This window comes from Myotis yumanensis, unplaced genomic scaffold (assembly GCF_028538775.1).
Source record: "Myotis yumanensis isolate MYYU_CA2020_CCGP unplaced genomic scaffold, mMyoYum1.0.hap1 SCAF_8, whole genome shotgun sequence".
In the NCBI taxonomy this organism is placed as follows: domain Eukaryota; kingdom Metazoa; phylum Chordata; class Mammalia; order Chiroptera; family Vespertilionidae; genus Myotis; species Myotis yumanensis.
Genome location: NW_027223759.1, coordinates 31065896 through 31083644, shown reverse-complemented (window position 1 = coordinate 31083644; position 17749 = coordinate 31065896). Strand labels below are relative to the sequence as shown.

At 37.1% G+C, this 17749-nt stretch overlaps 1 protein-coding gene across 8 annotated transcripts in view; it reads right to left on the bottom strand.

Moving 5' to 3' along the window:
• DIS3L2 (DIS3 like 3'-5' exoribonuclease 2) overlaps positions 1–17749 on the bottom strand; it is a 309482-nt gene that overhangs the window by 138565 nt on the left and 153168 nt on the right. Inside the window, exon 12 of one of the 8 annotated variants that reach the window (XM_070422401.1) lies at positions 7559–8059. The exons of 6 other annotated variants lie outside the window; for them this stretch is intronic. In XM_070422401.1, coding sequence (XP_070278502.1) covers positions 8056–8059 — 4 coding nt within the window. In that variant the 3' untranslated portion in view covers positions 7559–8055. Of the gene's footprint in view, positions 1–7558; positions 8060–11423; positions 11692–17749 lie in introns of those variants that run through there. One more of the 8 variants, XM_070422400.1, reaches the window with a different exon arrangement.

The window sequence follows — 17749 nt, the reverse complement described above, 5'->3', positions numbered from 1 at the left end:
TTTGTGAATGGGGAAACTGAGGCTCAGGGAGATTAAGTAACATGCCTAAGATCACAGAACTGTAGAGCTCTGATTTAATGGGACAGGAATTCAAAAGAGTAGGTGTTAAAAGAAGTGGATTAGACCAAGAAGTTTTATTTCAATGGAAGTTGACAACTTTTCTAATTACCTGTAGTTCCAAACGTTATATTAAGATTTAAACATCCCAGAAACATTTTGGCAAAAAAAAAATAATAATAATAATTGCCAAAAATTTCTTTCAGGACAAGTTTCTCTATGGTTAAGTTGGCAATGACTTAATCTTAAGGTACCAAACCCAAATTTGACAACCTTTTACCTTCAACATGAAAATCCACATACAGAGTTCTGATATAAAATTTATTCAAAGTGGATATTCCTTAGTTTGTCAGAAAAAGTTAAGTCCCAAGTACTTTCTTTTGGAATGAATATACAAAAATAGGAAAAAGTAGCTTAAAAAAAGAATATGCATAGAAATATTTTCACTTAGATATACTACACTTTTAAATTTGCTATGCAATTTCCAGAAGCGACATAGTTAATATGTAAAAATAAAACAGAAATTGTAACCAAAGTTTAAGGACTTTACCAAAGACTTAAACACAATGGGGTAAAGGCCAGTATGTAACAGATTTAAATTCTAGTAGGCAGAATTAAGAACAGTCACAAAGTCAAGGAATTAACTATGTCTAGACATGGCTCCTAGATTTCTATTTGAGGAACAGTATTTTTTTTCTCATCCTCTGAATTCCCAAACTAGGAATTCAGAACCTGCTGTTGAAAGGATCATCATCCTTAATTCTCAATCCATTTATCAGGCTAAAATGCAAATGTAAGAGATGAATACATTTCAACAGCCCTGGAGCTCCAAAGAGCCTTCCAGGAACATGCTGAGCTAACTGGGGAAGGGTTAAGCCACCCCTATTTTTCAGATCTGAAAACAGTTGTTCTGATATGAGAAGAATCATTACAATGGTGCCAGCTCCCTTCTATAAAAGCTATACACGTATTTTGCACAACTGTATGATTGTTATGGCAACCATAAAAATGGAACTATCATTCTTCAAATTACACACTTCCCATACTGGATTACCTACATACATTTGTTCTTCTACATTACCCAGAATTGCTTTTCAGAAAGTGCTATGTTTGTCCTATAGATGTTTAGGAGCAAGATAAAGTGGTCTCTTTCAAAGGGAGATTCCACAACAATGAATCTTTTAAAAGCCTAACTCTTCAAGAATTCTAGGGCTTCCTTGTCAAGGCTTTTAATCCTGTGGTCACTGGGAGGCCTCAAAATATTCCCTCTGGGAGGTAGAGGAACTGTCTGGAAAATGTATTCCCAAATGATTGTTTCTTATTAAAAGGATGATTAAAGCACCATGAATGGGCCTTAATAGACATTGCACAGTTCTGTAAAATACTGAGAACATTTACTAGAGTCTCAGTTTAGTGAGGTGAGAGACTTATTTAAGAGATACATACAAGCATTTTAGCGTTTTAATTAAAATTACTGCTGAAAATAACAACTTGACTATATCAAACAATAAATCCCTAAATAAATGTAAGCTGTATTTCAGAATGGCCAGGAACTCATTATTATTACTTTGGCTAATATGAGAACTCTGTAGCTCTTAATAGAAAAAAAAGTGAATTCTTTCTTCTCATTAATGGGGAAAGCCACGTCTAGTCTTGTATGTCTTTTAAATATTCACTTTGGAGCCAAAATTCTGTTTTCACTATTCACAGAGTTGATTGTATAGTTTTAAAAACAACAACAACAACAAAAATCCAACCAGGCCAGTAGTGACTTCCTAACTGATTTTAATATTAAATACTTAGATTTTGAGATGAAAATGTGTTAATAATTACTGCTCCAAATAAGGCACTGAAATTCATCTAGGTTTCCTTTCTCAAAAACACAAACAACAAACCCCCCCCCCCCCCCCCCGCCCCGAGTCTCCCTTTGAGGCGGGCAGGGCAAGTCAAGCTCTAATAGCAGCACCCTGGTTACCATAAGCACTCCCTTGGCTGCAGAATGCATTGAGTGAAACACAGAAAACTACTTCTCCACTCCCACCCCATCTTCAGGAGTGACCCGGATGGCCCCATGTACAGTTTGCACCTCTTCCTGTATTTCCGGGGTCAAGTCTCCCAACATACTCCCTCTATCTCAGTCCAATCAACATCACCCAGTCCTTACCAAGCCTTGGACTGGTCCTGAACTCATAACCCCACCCTCTTTTCCTACAGAAGCTCTTGCCAACTGAACTCCTGTCTTCTCTCCTTCTCGCCTGCCTTTCAGATTCATCAGCATTTGGCTACCAGGATGAAATTCCTAAAACATAGCATTAATTATGCTTCTTTCTCTAAAACCTTCACTAGTTTTCAGGTATCTTGACACAACAGTCATCAGCTTGGCATTCAGAATCCTCCATGCTCTGACTATTCTTCCCTTCTTAAGATGATACCTTCATTAACATGGGCCCTTAACAAATCAGTTCTGCTAAATGTCCTGATTTAGTGATTCATGTAGACTCATCATCTCTTCTAGACTTTATTTTCTTTGAAGGACAAAATAAGGCTCAGAGGAGTTAAGTAACTCGCCTAAGAATGTATACCTAGTGAATGGCAGAGGGAGTGGGGATTCAAACCAAATTTGTCTCTAAAACCTACTTCTTATATTTCAGCCCTGTGATATCAGGGTAATTTAAAATTTTCAAACTCCTGGAATAGAAAAAGAGCCAGTGAACACAGCTGTTGTAGACTGTTACCTGTCTTGACAATCCCTCTCCCAAACCAGCATGGAACCCAAACCAGGACAAACAGACCATGGGCCCAGAATTTTGAATTGGGACTGAGAATGGGAGAGGGAGATAAGGAGGAAGGCATGTGAGGAGACAAGAGGGAAAGAGAAATCAGGCTCCCTCTGAGGGGCTGTGGTAGCTGTTAGGTAGCAGCCATCCCAATGAGGAGTAGGAAGGAAAAGAGGCTAGTCTGAGCGAAGGGATGAAGGGATCAGATGTGGAGAGCAGAAGAGGTGGAGATGAAGACAGAAGCCCTTCAGGGTTTCCTGCCTTACTTCGGTCCTTGGTTCCCTGCCCTTGGGTTCTGGCAGTCACCCCAGGATCCTTTCTGCTTTGGTGAAATCAAGTGGTTTCTGTTATTTGGGACCAAAAAAGTCTTAATTAATACAACAGCTGTGAAAGTTTCCTAGAATAGCTAACTTGTGCTCTCGATGCTTTCTCATTAACAAGCCACAACAGGAGGTTAGATCGATGCTTCCACACAGCCCACTCCTGGCGGCACGGTGAGTGTCTAAAGCAGTGGTTCTCAACCTTCTGGCACTTTAAATACAGTTCCTCATGTTGTGACCCAACCATAAAATTATTTTCGTTGCTACTTCATAACTGTAATGTTGCTACTGTTATGAATCGTAATGTAAATATCTGATATGCAGGATGGTCTTAGGCAACCCCTGTGAAAGGGTCGTTCGACCGCCAAAGGGGTCGCGACCAACAGGTTGAGAACCGCTGGTCTAAGGTGTGAGGAGGTAGAGGGAAGGCATGGCAGAATAGCAATATTAAGTTTCTATTCAAAAAACAAATCAACTTAAAAAAGATTGCTTTAATCATTCAAATTACACAAAGTACAGTGCTATACACCATTTTTTTGGCCAGTAGTGATTTGAAGAAGGCTCTAACTTCTCTTTCCTTAATATTGAGAGGGCAGTGTATAGTGTTTTTTATTGACTTGGTGTTTTGGATTGATTATCTTAAAATGTTTATTAAGGGTGTGGGTTTAAGAGTGTGAAGACAAGGAGGATGGTAGTTAAGAGCTTCCTGACTGCAGACCTGAATTCAAGACCCAGCTGTGCCCCTCTCAACATGAGATGTGGGGCAAGTGACTACATAGCCTGAGCCACAGTTTCATCTGTAAAATAAAGAGTTATTGCTCAGAGTTGTTTCAATGATTAAATAAAGTATTACATAAGTATAAAATAATTAAATGAGATAATCTATATAAAAAGATATAAAAGAAGCATTAGGTAAATGACCCATTTTGATATGTGTGTATTTGTCCCATTAATAGCAAAGCTAAATTTCTTTATCTTGGATATTTTGGGCTGAGCATTAATGGAGATGATCTGCTACCTGCGAACTACTTTCTCTTGTTATGTCCTCTGGAATATGTCAAGCCCCAAAGCAGAGAAGACAGGAGAGGGACATTCAGTGAGTACCTACTACATGCCCAGCATCGGCACAGGTCTCACAGATAGTCAAGATTATGCTAGTGATTTAATGTTTTTAAAGTAGCTCTATTTCAAAAAGAAACGATTAAATATGACTATAGAAAAGGATAATTGAACACACATTTAAAGTATTATTATGCTTGTGGGAACACTCCTATCCTAGGAATTCTAATTACATCTGTAAGACCACAGGAGAACTGTTTAAACAATCACAATTTGAAACTCCTGATTCTCCCATATACAAACTTTGGTGGAATTCCACTAAGTCACCTCTCAGGCAAAAAGATTATAAGGCAACTTTACATTTGCACATTTAGAGTAAATATGGAATAACAAGGCCAATTTCTGCACAAATATCAGAGAACTTCTATGCACTTCAGTGTCTTCCTGAGTTATAAACAAACTCTGGACACTTATTCACACAATGCCACAACTGCTCAAAAGGTTTTTGGAGTTCTCTAAGAACTACTTTCTAAGCCAATTCATGAGCTCCACAAGAAAATCAGTTTTACTACTTTATAATTATACTTTTTTTTGAACTTGTATTATCCAGCTTGATCACCACCTGATTTACCACTCTTGGCTCTAAACTGACTTGGCTGTTTCCAAAAATCAAAGCCACTCTTAAAAGATGAAGATTTGCCATTGTTGAAAATGTGCCTTAGGCTCTGAAGGCAATTTCCGAAAAGGAGTCCAAAAATGTGTATGTCCTCCCCTGGCTCCTTCCCCACTGCCTGCCAGCAAGCTCAAAGCCTCTTCATTCTCAAAAACATCCTCAGGACCTTGCTTCTGTCAAGTCCCCTCTCACCTCCTCTGCATTGAAAAGCTCCTTAAAAGAGAAGTTGATACTTAGTGTCTCCACTTTCCCATCTCCCTTCTACTCCTCAACTGACTACAATCTGCTTTGGCTCCCATCATTTGACTGAAACAACTGATCAGAATTCAAAAGACAAAGAAAAGGACTTGATGGCTAAATGCAGTGGCTTCTGTCCTCACTGACCTCGATACAGTAGAGCACAGGAAAGCTCACCCTTGCTTGGAACTTGGCACCAGCTTTTCCTGTTCCTATTCTTTCACTCTTCTAATATCCTCCTTTCTGCACCCCCACTCCACTTTTCCTAAGAAGCTTCCACCCTTTAAATGTTGGAGCTCTTCAGAGTCCACCATGGTTCTCACACCACATGCTCATTAGGTATATTCATTCACTTTGGTGGCTCTGACTCCTACTTGTATGCACCTAAATAGCTATCTGCAGCCCAGACTTCTTTCCTGAGTGCAGGTCTATTTTTCTTACTGCCACTTGGACATCTCCTTTTGGTATTCTAGGCACTAAATACCCAGGTTTTACTCACATTTCCCCGTCCAACTTGCAGTCTCAGATTCTCCTGAATTTCACCTTGACCTAAGGTTACTGACATAGTTCAAGGGCTGTACAGGCATATCCCCCTACTGAGAGGTCTTTTCAGAGGATATCAGTAATAGAGTTAGTTGCTTTTTCTTCTTTTTTAATAAGAATAATAAGGTAAAAGCCTATGGAAATCCTATTCATCCTTCAAGGCCAAGTTCAAAGATTGCCTGGCTTTAAAGCTTCTTCATGCAAAATTAATTGCTGCTTTTTCATCTATGTTCACCTGGTTCCTTTTAAAAAAGTTTTGAACCTTTTAATTTTGAGATAATTGTCAATTAACATGTAGTGGTAAAAAATAATAGATGCTATCTACCTTTTACCCAATTTTCAATGGTAAAATCTAACAAAATGATATAATATAGTACAGCATCAAAACCAGGATATTGCCATTGATACAATGCATGATCTTAATTTCCCATTCTTACTTGTACTCATTAAGTTCTATACAATGTCATGTGTAGGTTCAGTAAGCACTAACTCAATCAGGACACTGAAAACAGCCATCATCTCAAAGATCCTCTAGTTGTCTTTTAATAATAATCATATCCAACTCTTTCCTGCCTTGCCTCCCTCAATCCCTGGCAACTACAGATCTATTCTCCATTTCTAAAATGTGTCTTTTTAAAATATTATATAAGTAGAATCATACTGATGTAACCTTTCTGATTGGCCTTTTATCATTCAGCATAATATCCTGAAGATTCATGCAAGTTGCTACGTGTATCAATAGTTCATTCCCTTTTACTGTGCTTTTTTAAAAATATATTTTTATTGATTTCAGAGAGAGGAAGGGAGAGAGAGAGAGAGATTGAAACATCAATGATGAGAGAGAGTCACTGATTGGCTGCCTCCTGCACACCCCCTACTGGGGAACAAGCCCACAACCCAGGCATGTACCCTTGACCGGAATCGAACCCAGGACTCTTCAGTCCGCAGGTTGACACTCCATCCATTGAGCCAAACCGGGTAGGGCCCTTTTTACTGTTGAGTATCAATCATGATATGGATGTACCACAGTTTGTTTAACCATTCGCCCGTGGAAGGGCATTTGGGTTGTTTCCAGTTGGGGCTGTTATGAATAAACCTGCTATGAAAATTTGTGTAGTTTTTATGTGAACTATAAGTGTTCATTTCTCTGGGATAAATGCCCAGGAATGCAATTACCAGGCTGTATAATGGTTATGTTTAGTTTTTTGGGAAACTGCCAAAGGGTTTCCAAAGTGGCTGAGCCATTTTACATTTCCACCAGCAGTGTGTGAATGACCCACTTTCCTTGCATTCTCACCAGCATTTTGTGTTGCTTGGAAACTTCTCACCAACTTAGCCTTTTTCTTTTAGTTTTTGGCCATTCTGATAGGTGTGTATTGATATTTCATTGCAAACTTAATTTGCTTCTGCTGTGCAGGGATTGAAATATTAGCTCCCTACTCAGACCTGCTGACACCTCCCAAAGGGGGAATTGGAGTGTGGCAGACAGGATGGAAGATTAAGTCACTGCATGGCTCCACAGACATCACCAGGTAGGGGGAATTAGAGCATTGCTGCTTGATTTCATGGGATAGGATGGGGGTGTGTGGAATAATGACATCTTGTTCAGCCCCACTGAACTATAGGGAGTGTGTGAATGTGTGTGTGTGTGTGTGTGTGTGTGTGCGCGCACCTTTTCTATTACTATTTGTGTCTTTTCTATTACAATTTGGTTGGAGTATGGCAGATATTGCCAGAAGGGTTTCCTGTTGTTAGACCACCCTTCACCTAGTCTTTTGGATAGATGAGAAAGGTTTCGTTTGGAGATTATTTTTCCTGTGTCTTCTGGCCATTCCAGGTTGGCAACTTCTAAAGCACCCTGTCTAAGCTATATGGGAGGCAATAAGGAAATTCAGGGGAACCACTGGCATGTTGTTTCTCAAGTCCTGAGACCCCTAAGCAGTCCTGTCTTCTTTTTTGAGAGAATCTTACCATGCTTGTTTATTGTGTTATTTCCATATTTTCAGCTGGAAGGTCCAGGAGGAATGGGTATCCTCTAGCTTTGTCAGAAGAAGTAGTACCTCATTTTATTAATTTTAATATTTTATTCTTTAAGATGTTTTCCTACCTAATTTTTATATTACACAGCAACCACTTTAAAGGCACTGGACTGCATTTTATCAATATTCATTTTCCTGGGAATATCACAAAGAAACAAAAATTAATCCCAGCACTTGCTTAAAAACACTTTATATTGAATAAATTAATACATATCTTGCAAATTTCTAAACATAACCTTCTTTGTCTTTTTCCTTTTTCTCCCTTCTTTTATCCTATACACATTTATTTGCATGTAGTCCTTTCTTATCCACAGTTTCATTTTCCATCGTTCCAGTCACCCATGGTCCAGTCACCTGAAGCCCAAAAATATTAAATGAAATTTTCCAGAAACAAACAATTCATACGTTTTAAATTGCCCACTGTTCTGAGCAGCAGTAGCTTCTTGCTATCCTGCTCTGTCCCATCTGGACAAGAAACATTCATTTGTCCAATCCAATACAAACACACTGAATACGCTACCCATTGTCACTTAGTAGCCATCTAGATTATCAGATTGGTTATCAGAGAAAAACCACATCCATATAACTTATATTATTACTAGAGGCCCAGTGCACGAAATTTATGCACAGGTGGGGTGCCTAGGCCTGGCCGGTGATCAGGGCCAATCTGTGGGGCGACCCTCAGAGCAATCAGGGGGGCCCCCACTGGCACCTGCCTTGGCCAGTATGGGGCCTACAGGCTGGGGGCAGCTCCTGTGTTGACTGTCTGCCCCCTGATGGTCAGTGCACATCATAGCAACTGGTCGTTCCACCATTCGGTTGATTTGCATATTAGGCTCTTAATATAGGATAATATATTGCTATAATAGTTCTATTATTAGTTATTATTGTTAATCTTTTACTGTTCCTAATTTATAAATTAAAGCCCATCATAGATATGTATATATGTCTGAATAGAAAAAACACAGTATATATAGGATTTGGTACTATCCATAGTTTCAGGCATCCCCACAGGTGAGGAGGAACTACTGTATAAAATTTATTATACACTAAGTATTGAGTTAGCTTCTAGAAATGGAAAGATAAGTAAGACCTAGCCCTTGTTCTTGAGAATTTTGCTATCCATCAGGAAAACAGAATTGCATTCAGGTAGAGGACAGTATGGCAAGTACTGTAATATAGGTATGAACAAACATCAAGGAACAAGAGAGTGGGGCATGACTAATTCTTCCAGAGCCAGATAGTGAAGACATCTTAAGTTAAGATGGGCTCTGGAAAATGAATGAAGTGCAGAGCAAGGCATGGGCAAGATGCAGAACTCTGATGGAGTAAAATGGCTTGGGGAAAGATGAAGGGTTGAATGCAGAACAAGATATTGCATGGGAGCAAGAAATTTATTTCCATCTTTTCCTATTACCAATAAATTTTATAATTTCATTTTTTCACTTTTATTTATATTCTAGAGGCCCGGTGCACAAAATTCCTACACTCATCGAGGGGTGAGGTCAGGGGGTGCGGGGGGAGAGGATCCCTCAGCCCGGCCTGTGCCCTCTCGCAGACCGGGAGCCCTCAGGGAATGTCTGACTGCCGGCTTAGGCTAGCCGTGAGCCCAGCTTCTGGCTGAGCAGCACTTCCCCTGTGGGAGTACACTGACCACCAGGGGGCAGCTCCTGCGCTTAGCGGGACTGGGCCGAAACCGGCTCTCCGACATCCCCCGAGGGGTCCCAGATTGCGAGAGGACACAGGCCAGGCCGAGGGACCCCACTGGTGCACGATCGAGAACGCGGGAGGTTGGCCAGCCGGGGAGGGACCGCAGGAGGGCTCCAGGTCATGTCCAACCCCTCTCACTCAGTCCCAATTGGCCAGACCCCAGCAAGCTAACCTACGGATCGAAGTGTCTGCCCCCTGGTGGTCAGTGCACATCATAGCAATTGGTCAACCGGTCAACTGTCTGCCCCCTGGTGGTCAGTGCACGTCATAGCAAGCAGTTGAGTGGCCTTAGCATATCATTAGCATATTATGCTTTGATTGGTTCAACAGATGACCGGACGACCAGACACTTAGCATATTAGGCTTTTATTATATAGGATTATATAGGATGAGAGCCAAGGTATCCAACATTTCTTATCTTAAGAAAAATTTGCCTTTAATGATGATTCCTTGTTGTTGGACTAAAGCTCATGAAGTAAAGTTTTCCTTTGCTACTTGAATAGCAATAAAAGTATGTTATTTTCTGACTGATGAAAGAAATACAAAAAGCCTTTAGCCTCGAGGTGCCTTCTGAAAATAACCAAATTTCATCCACATATCCTCTTTTATAAATTTATAGAATGTCAAACTTTGCCTTCAGCTATTACTTTTATTTCTAGTCTCTTCTACCTTAAAATGGACACTGCTTTTCTTCCATTGACCAGTTAGTGTTGAGTACTGTATGTTGTCTATTATTTTTGTAAAGTTTTATGTTAGACATTAAAGATGAGAGTTAGGGCAAGTTAATGGGGGGGAAATATGGGAACCAAAAAGTGACCCCAAGTTTAGACTGTATGAGTATGTAAATTTGTAGACCTAGGGGGAAAAGGCCCAATAAACCTTTTTTTTTTTTTTTAACTTCTAAGTGGTTCTTATTTGTATCTTCATTCAATATTACTAAAACGTTAGGGAAGGTTGGAGATTTATCTAGTACTTCTATATACTGCTGAAAAATTACAGTCATTCTTTAGACAAATTATATAGTTATTCTTTTGACAGAAATTCTCAATCATTTGTATTTATTAAAAGAGATTTGTCCTAATTTAGAGTTTTCTTTAAATCTGAGGGACTTTTAAGAAATCCTAAATAATTTTTCTGGAGGAAAATCATTGCCATTTCATAGAATATTTCAAACACTACATGGAATTTCACTATACCATCCTTTACAAGTCATTAAAATAATGTTTCATCAAATGGTTAAATGGACCACTGGTTTCTCAGTGAAATGTTTTTAGGCTTAATTCATTCAAATGTCAAGTACACTTAGTCTTAATTAATATACTCAGGTTTGAACAGATTATTCTGAACATTTAAATTTAATCCATTCTTAATACTTTAAAACTTTTGTGTTAAGAAAAACTGCCAGATTGTTCTTTTGAAATGTCTGTTTTGACATCATAGTCTACTAGCACAAATATGACAGTGCGTATGTACTGTTATTAAAAGCTTTATATACAATTATTAATGTAAAGTTTTTCAGTTTTTATTCAAGGAAGGATTTCCTAAAAACATTTCAAGGGATCTATATCTACATATATGTATGTGTGTGTGCATATATATATACATACACAGATGCATATGTATATGTAATGACATTTATGTTGCTTTTTTTTGCATTTTAAATGATCAAGATTCATTAGATTAAAATGGGTTTTGTTTTAGTAAACGTAAGTTCAAAATTAGATTGAAAGAGACAGGTTTCCTGAAGAACAAAGGTGATTATTTGAAGGGCATGTATTTCACACAGTTATCATTCAGATAGAAAATGGGGAACATTTCATCTAAAGTACTGTTTAGTGGGTTCATTGGTATAAGTTTCAATGGTGAAGAATTTATGCAGGTTTTAATAAATCTTGATAGAAAGTATAAAATTACTGTTAACAGTGCAGTGTTTTTGCTGCATAAGTATGAACTAAGTTAATATAAAAATGAAGATCTGATAATAATTTTGAATTCAGAATGTTAAGAAAATGAAATAATTGGTTTTTTCCAAAATATTTTTTCCTCTGTTATAACGCACAACATTGTTGCATTTATGGCAGGTTTTGTAGTGTTTGGGGGTAAGGATGGTAGAAATGTCAGATTAGTCAATAAACTATTTATGTTTGAATTTTTAAAATGGATAATAGGGCATGAAATAAGTGCTGCTATCTTGAAATGTGCACAGGTACACTTACTTTTTTTTTTTTTTCTTCTTCAAGTTTTTCCCATTCAGGAAAACATCATTGTGGTTTGTACTGCAGGAACCAAACGTCATGCATCATACATTGTGTATAAAGTACATAAAATATATCTAAATATGCATAATGGGGGGAGGGTAATATTGTCTGTGAAATAATGTAAGAAGCTTTTCACTTTTTAAAAATGTGCATTACTTTAACTTAACACTAGACACCAGGTCAAAATTTTTAAGGTTAATATAGTGCTCTAATAAAATTCAATAATTAATTCTTAGAGATGCTAGCTAGTGTCAAAGCTATTCTAGTCTTTTATTTATACTGAATTTGATTATTTTAATGCCATTTTTTTTTTTTTTTTTTAGTTCTAATCATTCGTGGTAACTTGGAAACAAATAATTATGCAATGGCATTTGAGCATTCATTATTCCTAGAGGTAAAAATTCAATGGGTTTAGAGAGAATGGTGGGGTTACGCTGATAATTAATGGTTAATTAAATCAGATATTTATTTGTTACATTACTTCATTTGTATTTTAGGTTTTCTTTTACATTCTTTTTATATACTTTCTGATATTACGTATTTTTAAAGACTATGGAAATAATTTAAAGATTTGCACTCTGGTGGATGTTTACTAAGTTTGAAAATGTAATATTTTGATAATATTGTATGATAACTGTCACACATGCTTTTCTAATGTTTTAACATTGAGTATTGCAGTTGCTGCTTTGTACAGAGGTTACTGCAATAAAGGAAGTGGATTCATTAAAACTAAAAAAAAAAAAGAAAAGAAAAATTTGTACAATTATTTACTTCTCCTGGCTTTTATTTTTAAATTATATCTTCCTTTCCCTCTCTCTATTATCTTCAACAAGAGGCTTATTTCTTTCTCAAAACTTTCTGCTGCAAGTTGTCTTATTTTATCTCCAACATAATTATTAAAAGGTGAAGAGACTTGAGAGTTACATTAGTAGGACTGGCAGAGAGAATGGATCTCTGAAAAGCCACTACTCCACATAAGCACTGATAACACATAGAATTGTCAAAATCAACCTTTTCATAACTCTGGACATTAACTAAAGGCTTGTAACAATCTGATGTACATTTATTCAAGAGAAATGGCTTAATCTCAATAAGAACAGAGAGCTTTGTAAGGTTTTCATTGCTTTATGTCTCTCTCCCAAGCTCTGTAATAGCCTTAAAAACAAACAGCCTTCTAATATTGGTGAAAAACAGCAGCTTAGCAGCCACTGGATGGGGCAGAACAGATTTAGAAACTCACCAAAAACAGCAATCCAGAGGAATTGACATTATTTGACCTGCTTGGCACTTCCCTGAAAACCCCCATTCACATTAATTTGACATGACTCACACCTTGCTCAGTGCAAACAACCTTATAGACGTAGGGGTGTTTGTAAAAAACAACAACAACAAAAAAAACAACCAGTAATTATTTAACATCACAGATTTTTGAAGTGGTGATACAGTTGGGCAAACAAAAAGCTAACCAAAACAGTTAAAAGTTAAAGTTGGAGATTAAGATGTCATAGAGAGCTTTGAAAAGGCCTGATATATTCTTGGGGATGGAGACAGCCACACACATCCACAGGGCTGTGCACATGCCCCTCGTCCCCCATCCTCCCCTCCCCCTAAAAATCAGGTAAGAGTGAAGTGTTCACCACTGGCTGACATTGAAACTCTGACCAGGCATGAAGCAAAGAATAAGGCAGAGTTAGAAAGTGCATGTCTGAGCATTGAAGGTATACCCCAACACATGCACACAGGCCTTCAGCAAAGGCTGAGAGACTATTGATCCTAAGCATTTAAGAAAATCTCTGTCCATTCATTAGGTGATCACAAAGCTGGTCAAGCAGAAACTTCACACAACGAAGAATACAGACTACAGAATTCATTCATGAAAGTCACAAACAGCAGCAAAAACAAACTGTGACAACAACAAACTTTGAGAAAGTGATCTGATTTTTCAGAGTTTCCATGTTATATTATTTACAATGAATAGATATATCTTTATAATATAGATATATCATGCAAACAGTAATAAAAAAAGCTATAGACACTAAATAGAAAAATAGATTTCAAGATTAAAAGTGTTATAAAGACAAAGAAGGTTAATTTATAATGATAATAGGATCAATCCACCTAGAAGACATTATAAACATATTTGCACCTAAAAACAGAGCCACCAAATGAAGCAAAAGCTTGTTGATTTAAAAGGAGAAACAGACAATGAAAACATAATAGTTGAAGACTTCAATACCCAACTTTCAACACAGAAAAAAACAACTAGAAGATCAACAAGGAAACTAAAGACTTGAAAAATATATCAACCAAGTCATTCTAACAGATATCTACAGAACATCCCATCTAACGACAGTAGAACACATATTTTTTCAAGTGCACATGGTACATTCTCTAGGCCATAAAACAAGTTTCAATAAATCTCAAAAGACTGAAATCATACAAAGTATGCTCTCCAAATGGAATTAAAATAGAAAATAATAACAAAAGGGAACTTGGGAAATTCATAAATATATGGAAATTAAGACACTTCTAAATAATCAATGAGTCAAAGAAGAAATCACAGGGAAATTATAAAATACTTTAAATGAATGAAAACAAAAATACAACCTACCAAAACATTTGGGATGCAACCAAAGCAGTGCTTGGAGGTAAATTTATAGTTGTAAATACCTATACAAAAAAGTAGAAAGATCTGAACTCAATAACATAACCTTCCAAATTAAGAAACTAGCAAAAGAAGAGCAAAACTAAACTCAAGCAAGCAGAAAAAGGAAATAAAAAAGTTTGAAACAAAAATAAATGAAAGAGATAATAGAAAAACAGGAGATAAAATAAATCCAAAATTTGGCTATGTGAAAAGATCAACAACATTGACAAACCTTTAGTTAGACTGACCAAGAGAAAAGAGAGAAGACTCAAATTACAGCCATAGCCCTTTATCCACAGAGGATACATTCTAAGACCCACAGTGGATGCCTGAAAGTGTGAATATTACTGAACCCTAAATATATACCTTTTTCTATACATACATACTTATGATAAAGTTTAATATATAAATTGGGCATCATATGAGGTTAATGACAATAATAAAATAGAACAAGTACAACATACTATAATAATAAAAGGGTAATATGCAAATTGACCCTAATGGCAGAACGACCAGAACAACCACTGGACCAGTCACTATGAGGTGCACTGACCACCTCTTGGTCCCTTCCCCCAGCCATCAGGCACCAATCACCTGATGGCAAATGGGGAACTGGGGGTGGATTGTGGGGGGGTGCAGGGCCGCTTCAGGCAACTGGGGAAGATGGCCCTGATTGCAGGCCAGGCCTAGGGACTGTATCTGCGCATGAATTTCGTGTGCCGGGCCTCTAGTACTATAATAAAAGCTTTGTGAATGTGGATATCTCTTTCTTTGCAAAATAGCACAAATTTTTTCCTTCTTTACAATTTCTCAAATAGAAGAATCGTTCTTACTGTGGATCTTAGCAACCTCAGCAAACATTTATTTTCTTCCCTTATTAAGTTGAGAACTTTGATTTTCATTTAAAGGAAGCACTTTATGTCTTCTCTTTGGCATATCCGTATTGTGTATTTGGCACATCCAAATGGTGTATTTTGCACATCTAACTCACTACTCCTATGATCAGGGCCATTAAGTAAATAAGGGTTACTTGAACACAAGCACTGTGATACCACAGCATTTGATCTGATAACTGAGATGGCTACTAAGGGACTAACAGGCAGGTAGCATATACAGCATGGGCATGCTGGACAAAGGGATGATTCACATCTCTGGTTGGATGGCCTGAGATTTCATCACACTACTCAGAATGGTGTGCAATTTAAAACTTTTTAATTATTTATTTCTGGAATTATCCATTTAATATTTTCAGGCCACAGTTGACAATGGGTAACTGAAACCACAGAAAGAAAAACCATGAATTAGTTAACCAATAAAAAGAACAAATTTATAGAAAGATTACAAACTTCTGAAACTGATTTAAGAAGAAACAGAAAATTTCAATAGACCTATAACATGTAAAAAAATTAAGTTAATAATTAAAAATTTTTCCATAAAGAAAAGCACAGGGCCAGATGACTACACTGGTAAATTCTACCCAACATTTAAAGAAGAATTAACACCAATTCTTCACAAACTCTTCTAAAACTCATTCTATGGGTCCAGCATAATCCTCAAATAAAAACCAAACAAAGCTATCAAAAGAAAATTACAGACATGATCCCTTAGAAATACAGATGCAAAAATCCCCAGCAGAACACTAGCAAGCCAAATCTAGTGACATAAAAAGGATTACACATCATGATCAAGTAAGATTTAACACAGGAATGCAAGGTTGGTTCAACATATAAAAGCCAATCAATGAAATATATTATATTAATCGAGAACAAAAATCACATAGATAAACCACTTCACAAAATCTAGTAATATTCATGAGAAAAACACTCAAAAAGCTAGAAATATAAGGAATTGCCTTCACTTGATAGAAAGCATTCTCAAAAATCCCCACAGCTCACATTATAATTAATGTTGTAAGACTGAATAGTTTCCCCCCTAATATCAAGAACAACACAAGGAGGTCCACCACTGCTACGCCTATTCAACACTGTACTAGAGGTTCTAGCCAGAGCAATTGGATAAGAAAAGGAAATAAATAGGCATTCAGATTGAAAAGAAGGAATAACACTGTCTCTATTTGCAGATGATAAATATAAAAAATCCTAAGGCATCCACAAAAAACTATTAGAACTAGTACATTTTGAAATATTTAGTTTAGCAATTTCAATGTGTATTCTAAGGAACACTATACTTCCATGAGATTATCTATGAGAAAAAGTTCTAAGAAATCTACTAACCCACTGATTTCTAAAAATACTTGGCTATAGACCCCCTTTTCTCCTTAATACCTATTACCTTAATACCAAAAGAACCTGTGGTCTATCAACACTTTTTGGGAATCCTTACCTGGTCAACTAATCCATTTTACAAAAGATGAAATTGTTCTCTCTGTCTTTCCCAGTTTAACTGATTTGCCCAGAGTTACTCAAGTAGTCCCTGGGAGAGGGAGGACTAACTTCTAGTGCCCCTTCTATGCTGCCACACTCCCTTACCAGGAGAACCTTTTCTAATGGCAATTTAATCACATTGGACTTCCTGATAAACAGCAAGATTATTAGTCACTTAATGTTAGTTGTGTTTGAAAGTTTTCCCACAAAAAGGGTTGACCTGAAAGGGTTGCTTTCAAGTTGCTATTTCAAGGTTGGTTTTACCTGGAGTGAGAGGAAATTTCTGTCTATTGGGAACAGTTCCATCTTGAAGATATTTCAATATTTCTTACCACAACACCCTTTCTGTGCTCAGTATTTTTAGCTCATTGTTTTCTATTTTGGCAGCTGAGAAGCTACAGTTTGTAATTTTACCTCCAGCTTCATATTTCTTCTTAAAAGTGAATACAATGTCCTGTTTATAATAATAAAATCACTAGTTGGCAGAACGACATTAAATGGAAAAAAAAGAAAGCAATTGGAAAATTTAGAGCAAGCAATTTTAAGTGCCAAGTTTCACATTTGTAATGGTCCGGTGGAGGTCACTGGGCTTCCTTTTTATTGAGGAAATAGTAAAGAAATAGATATCCACAAGTTCTCCTGTGAAATACTATAGAAACCACCTCCACTTCAATGAAACTCATAGTTTTACTAAAAAGTGATGTGACCCAAGCTTCTGCAATATTACTAACTATAGGAAAAACATAAAAATCAGTTTAGCGTGGTATTTTCCCCTCCAATATTTAGGTTTTCATTTTCCACTTCAATTGAGCTTTTAAGCTTTGGTTTCCTATTCGTTTAGCAACAAAGGAAACAAAACAATATCAATGAAATTGGAAATAACTGGAGCCAGTCTCAGAAATAACCTTGGGGTTTCTTGGGCTTCTGGTGCAACCCCCTTTAAGCAGTTTCCTTGGATACATTCTCCTCCAGATCTCCAAAGGCTTGCAGTATTGGTGTTGCTTTTTTTTTTTTAACCTCAGATGCCCTGCTAAAGAGAGCTGCA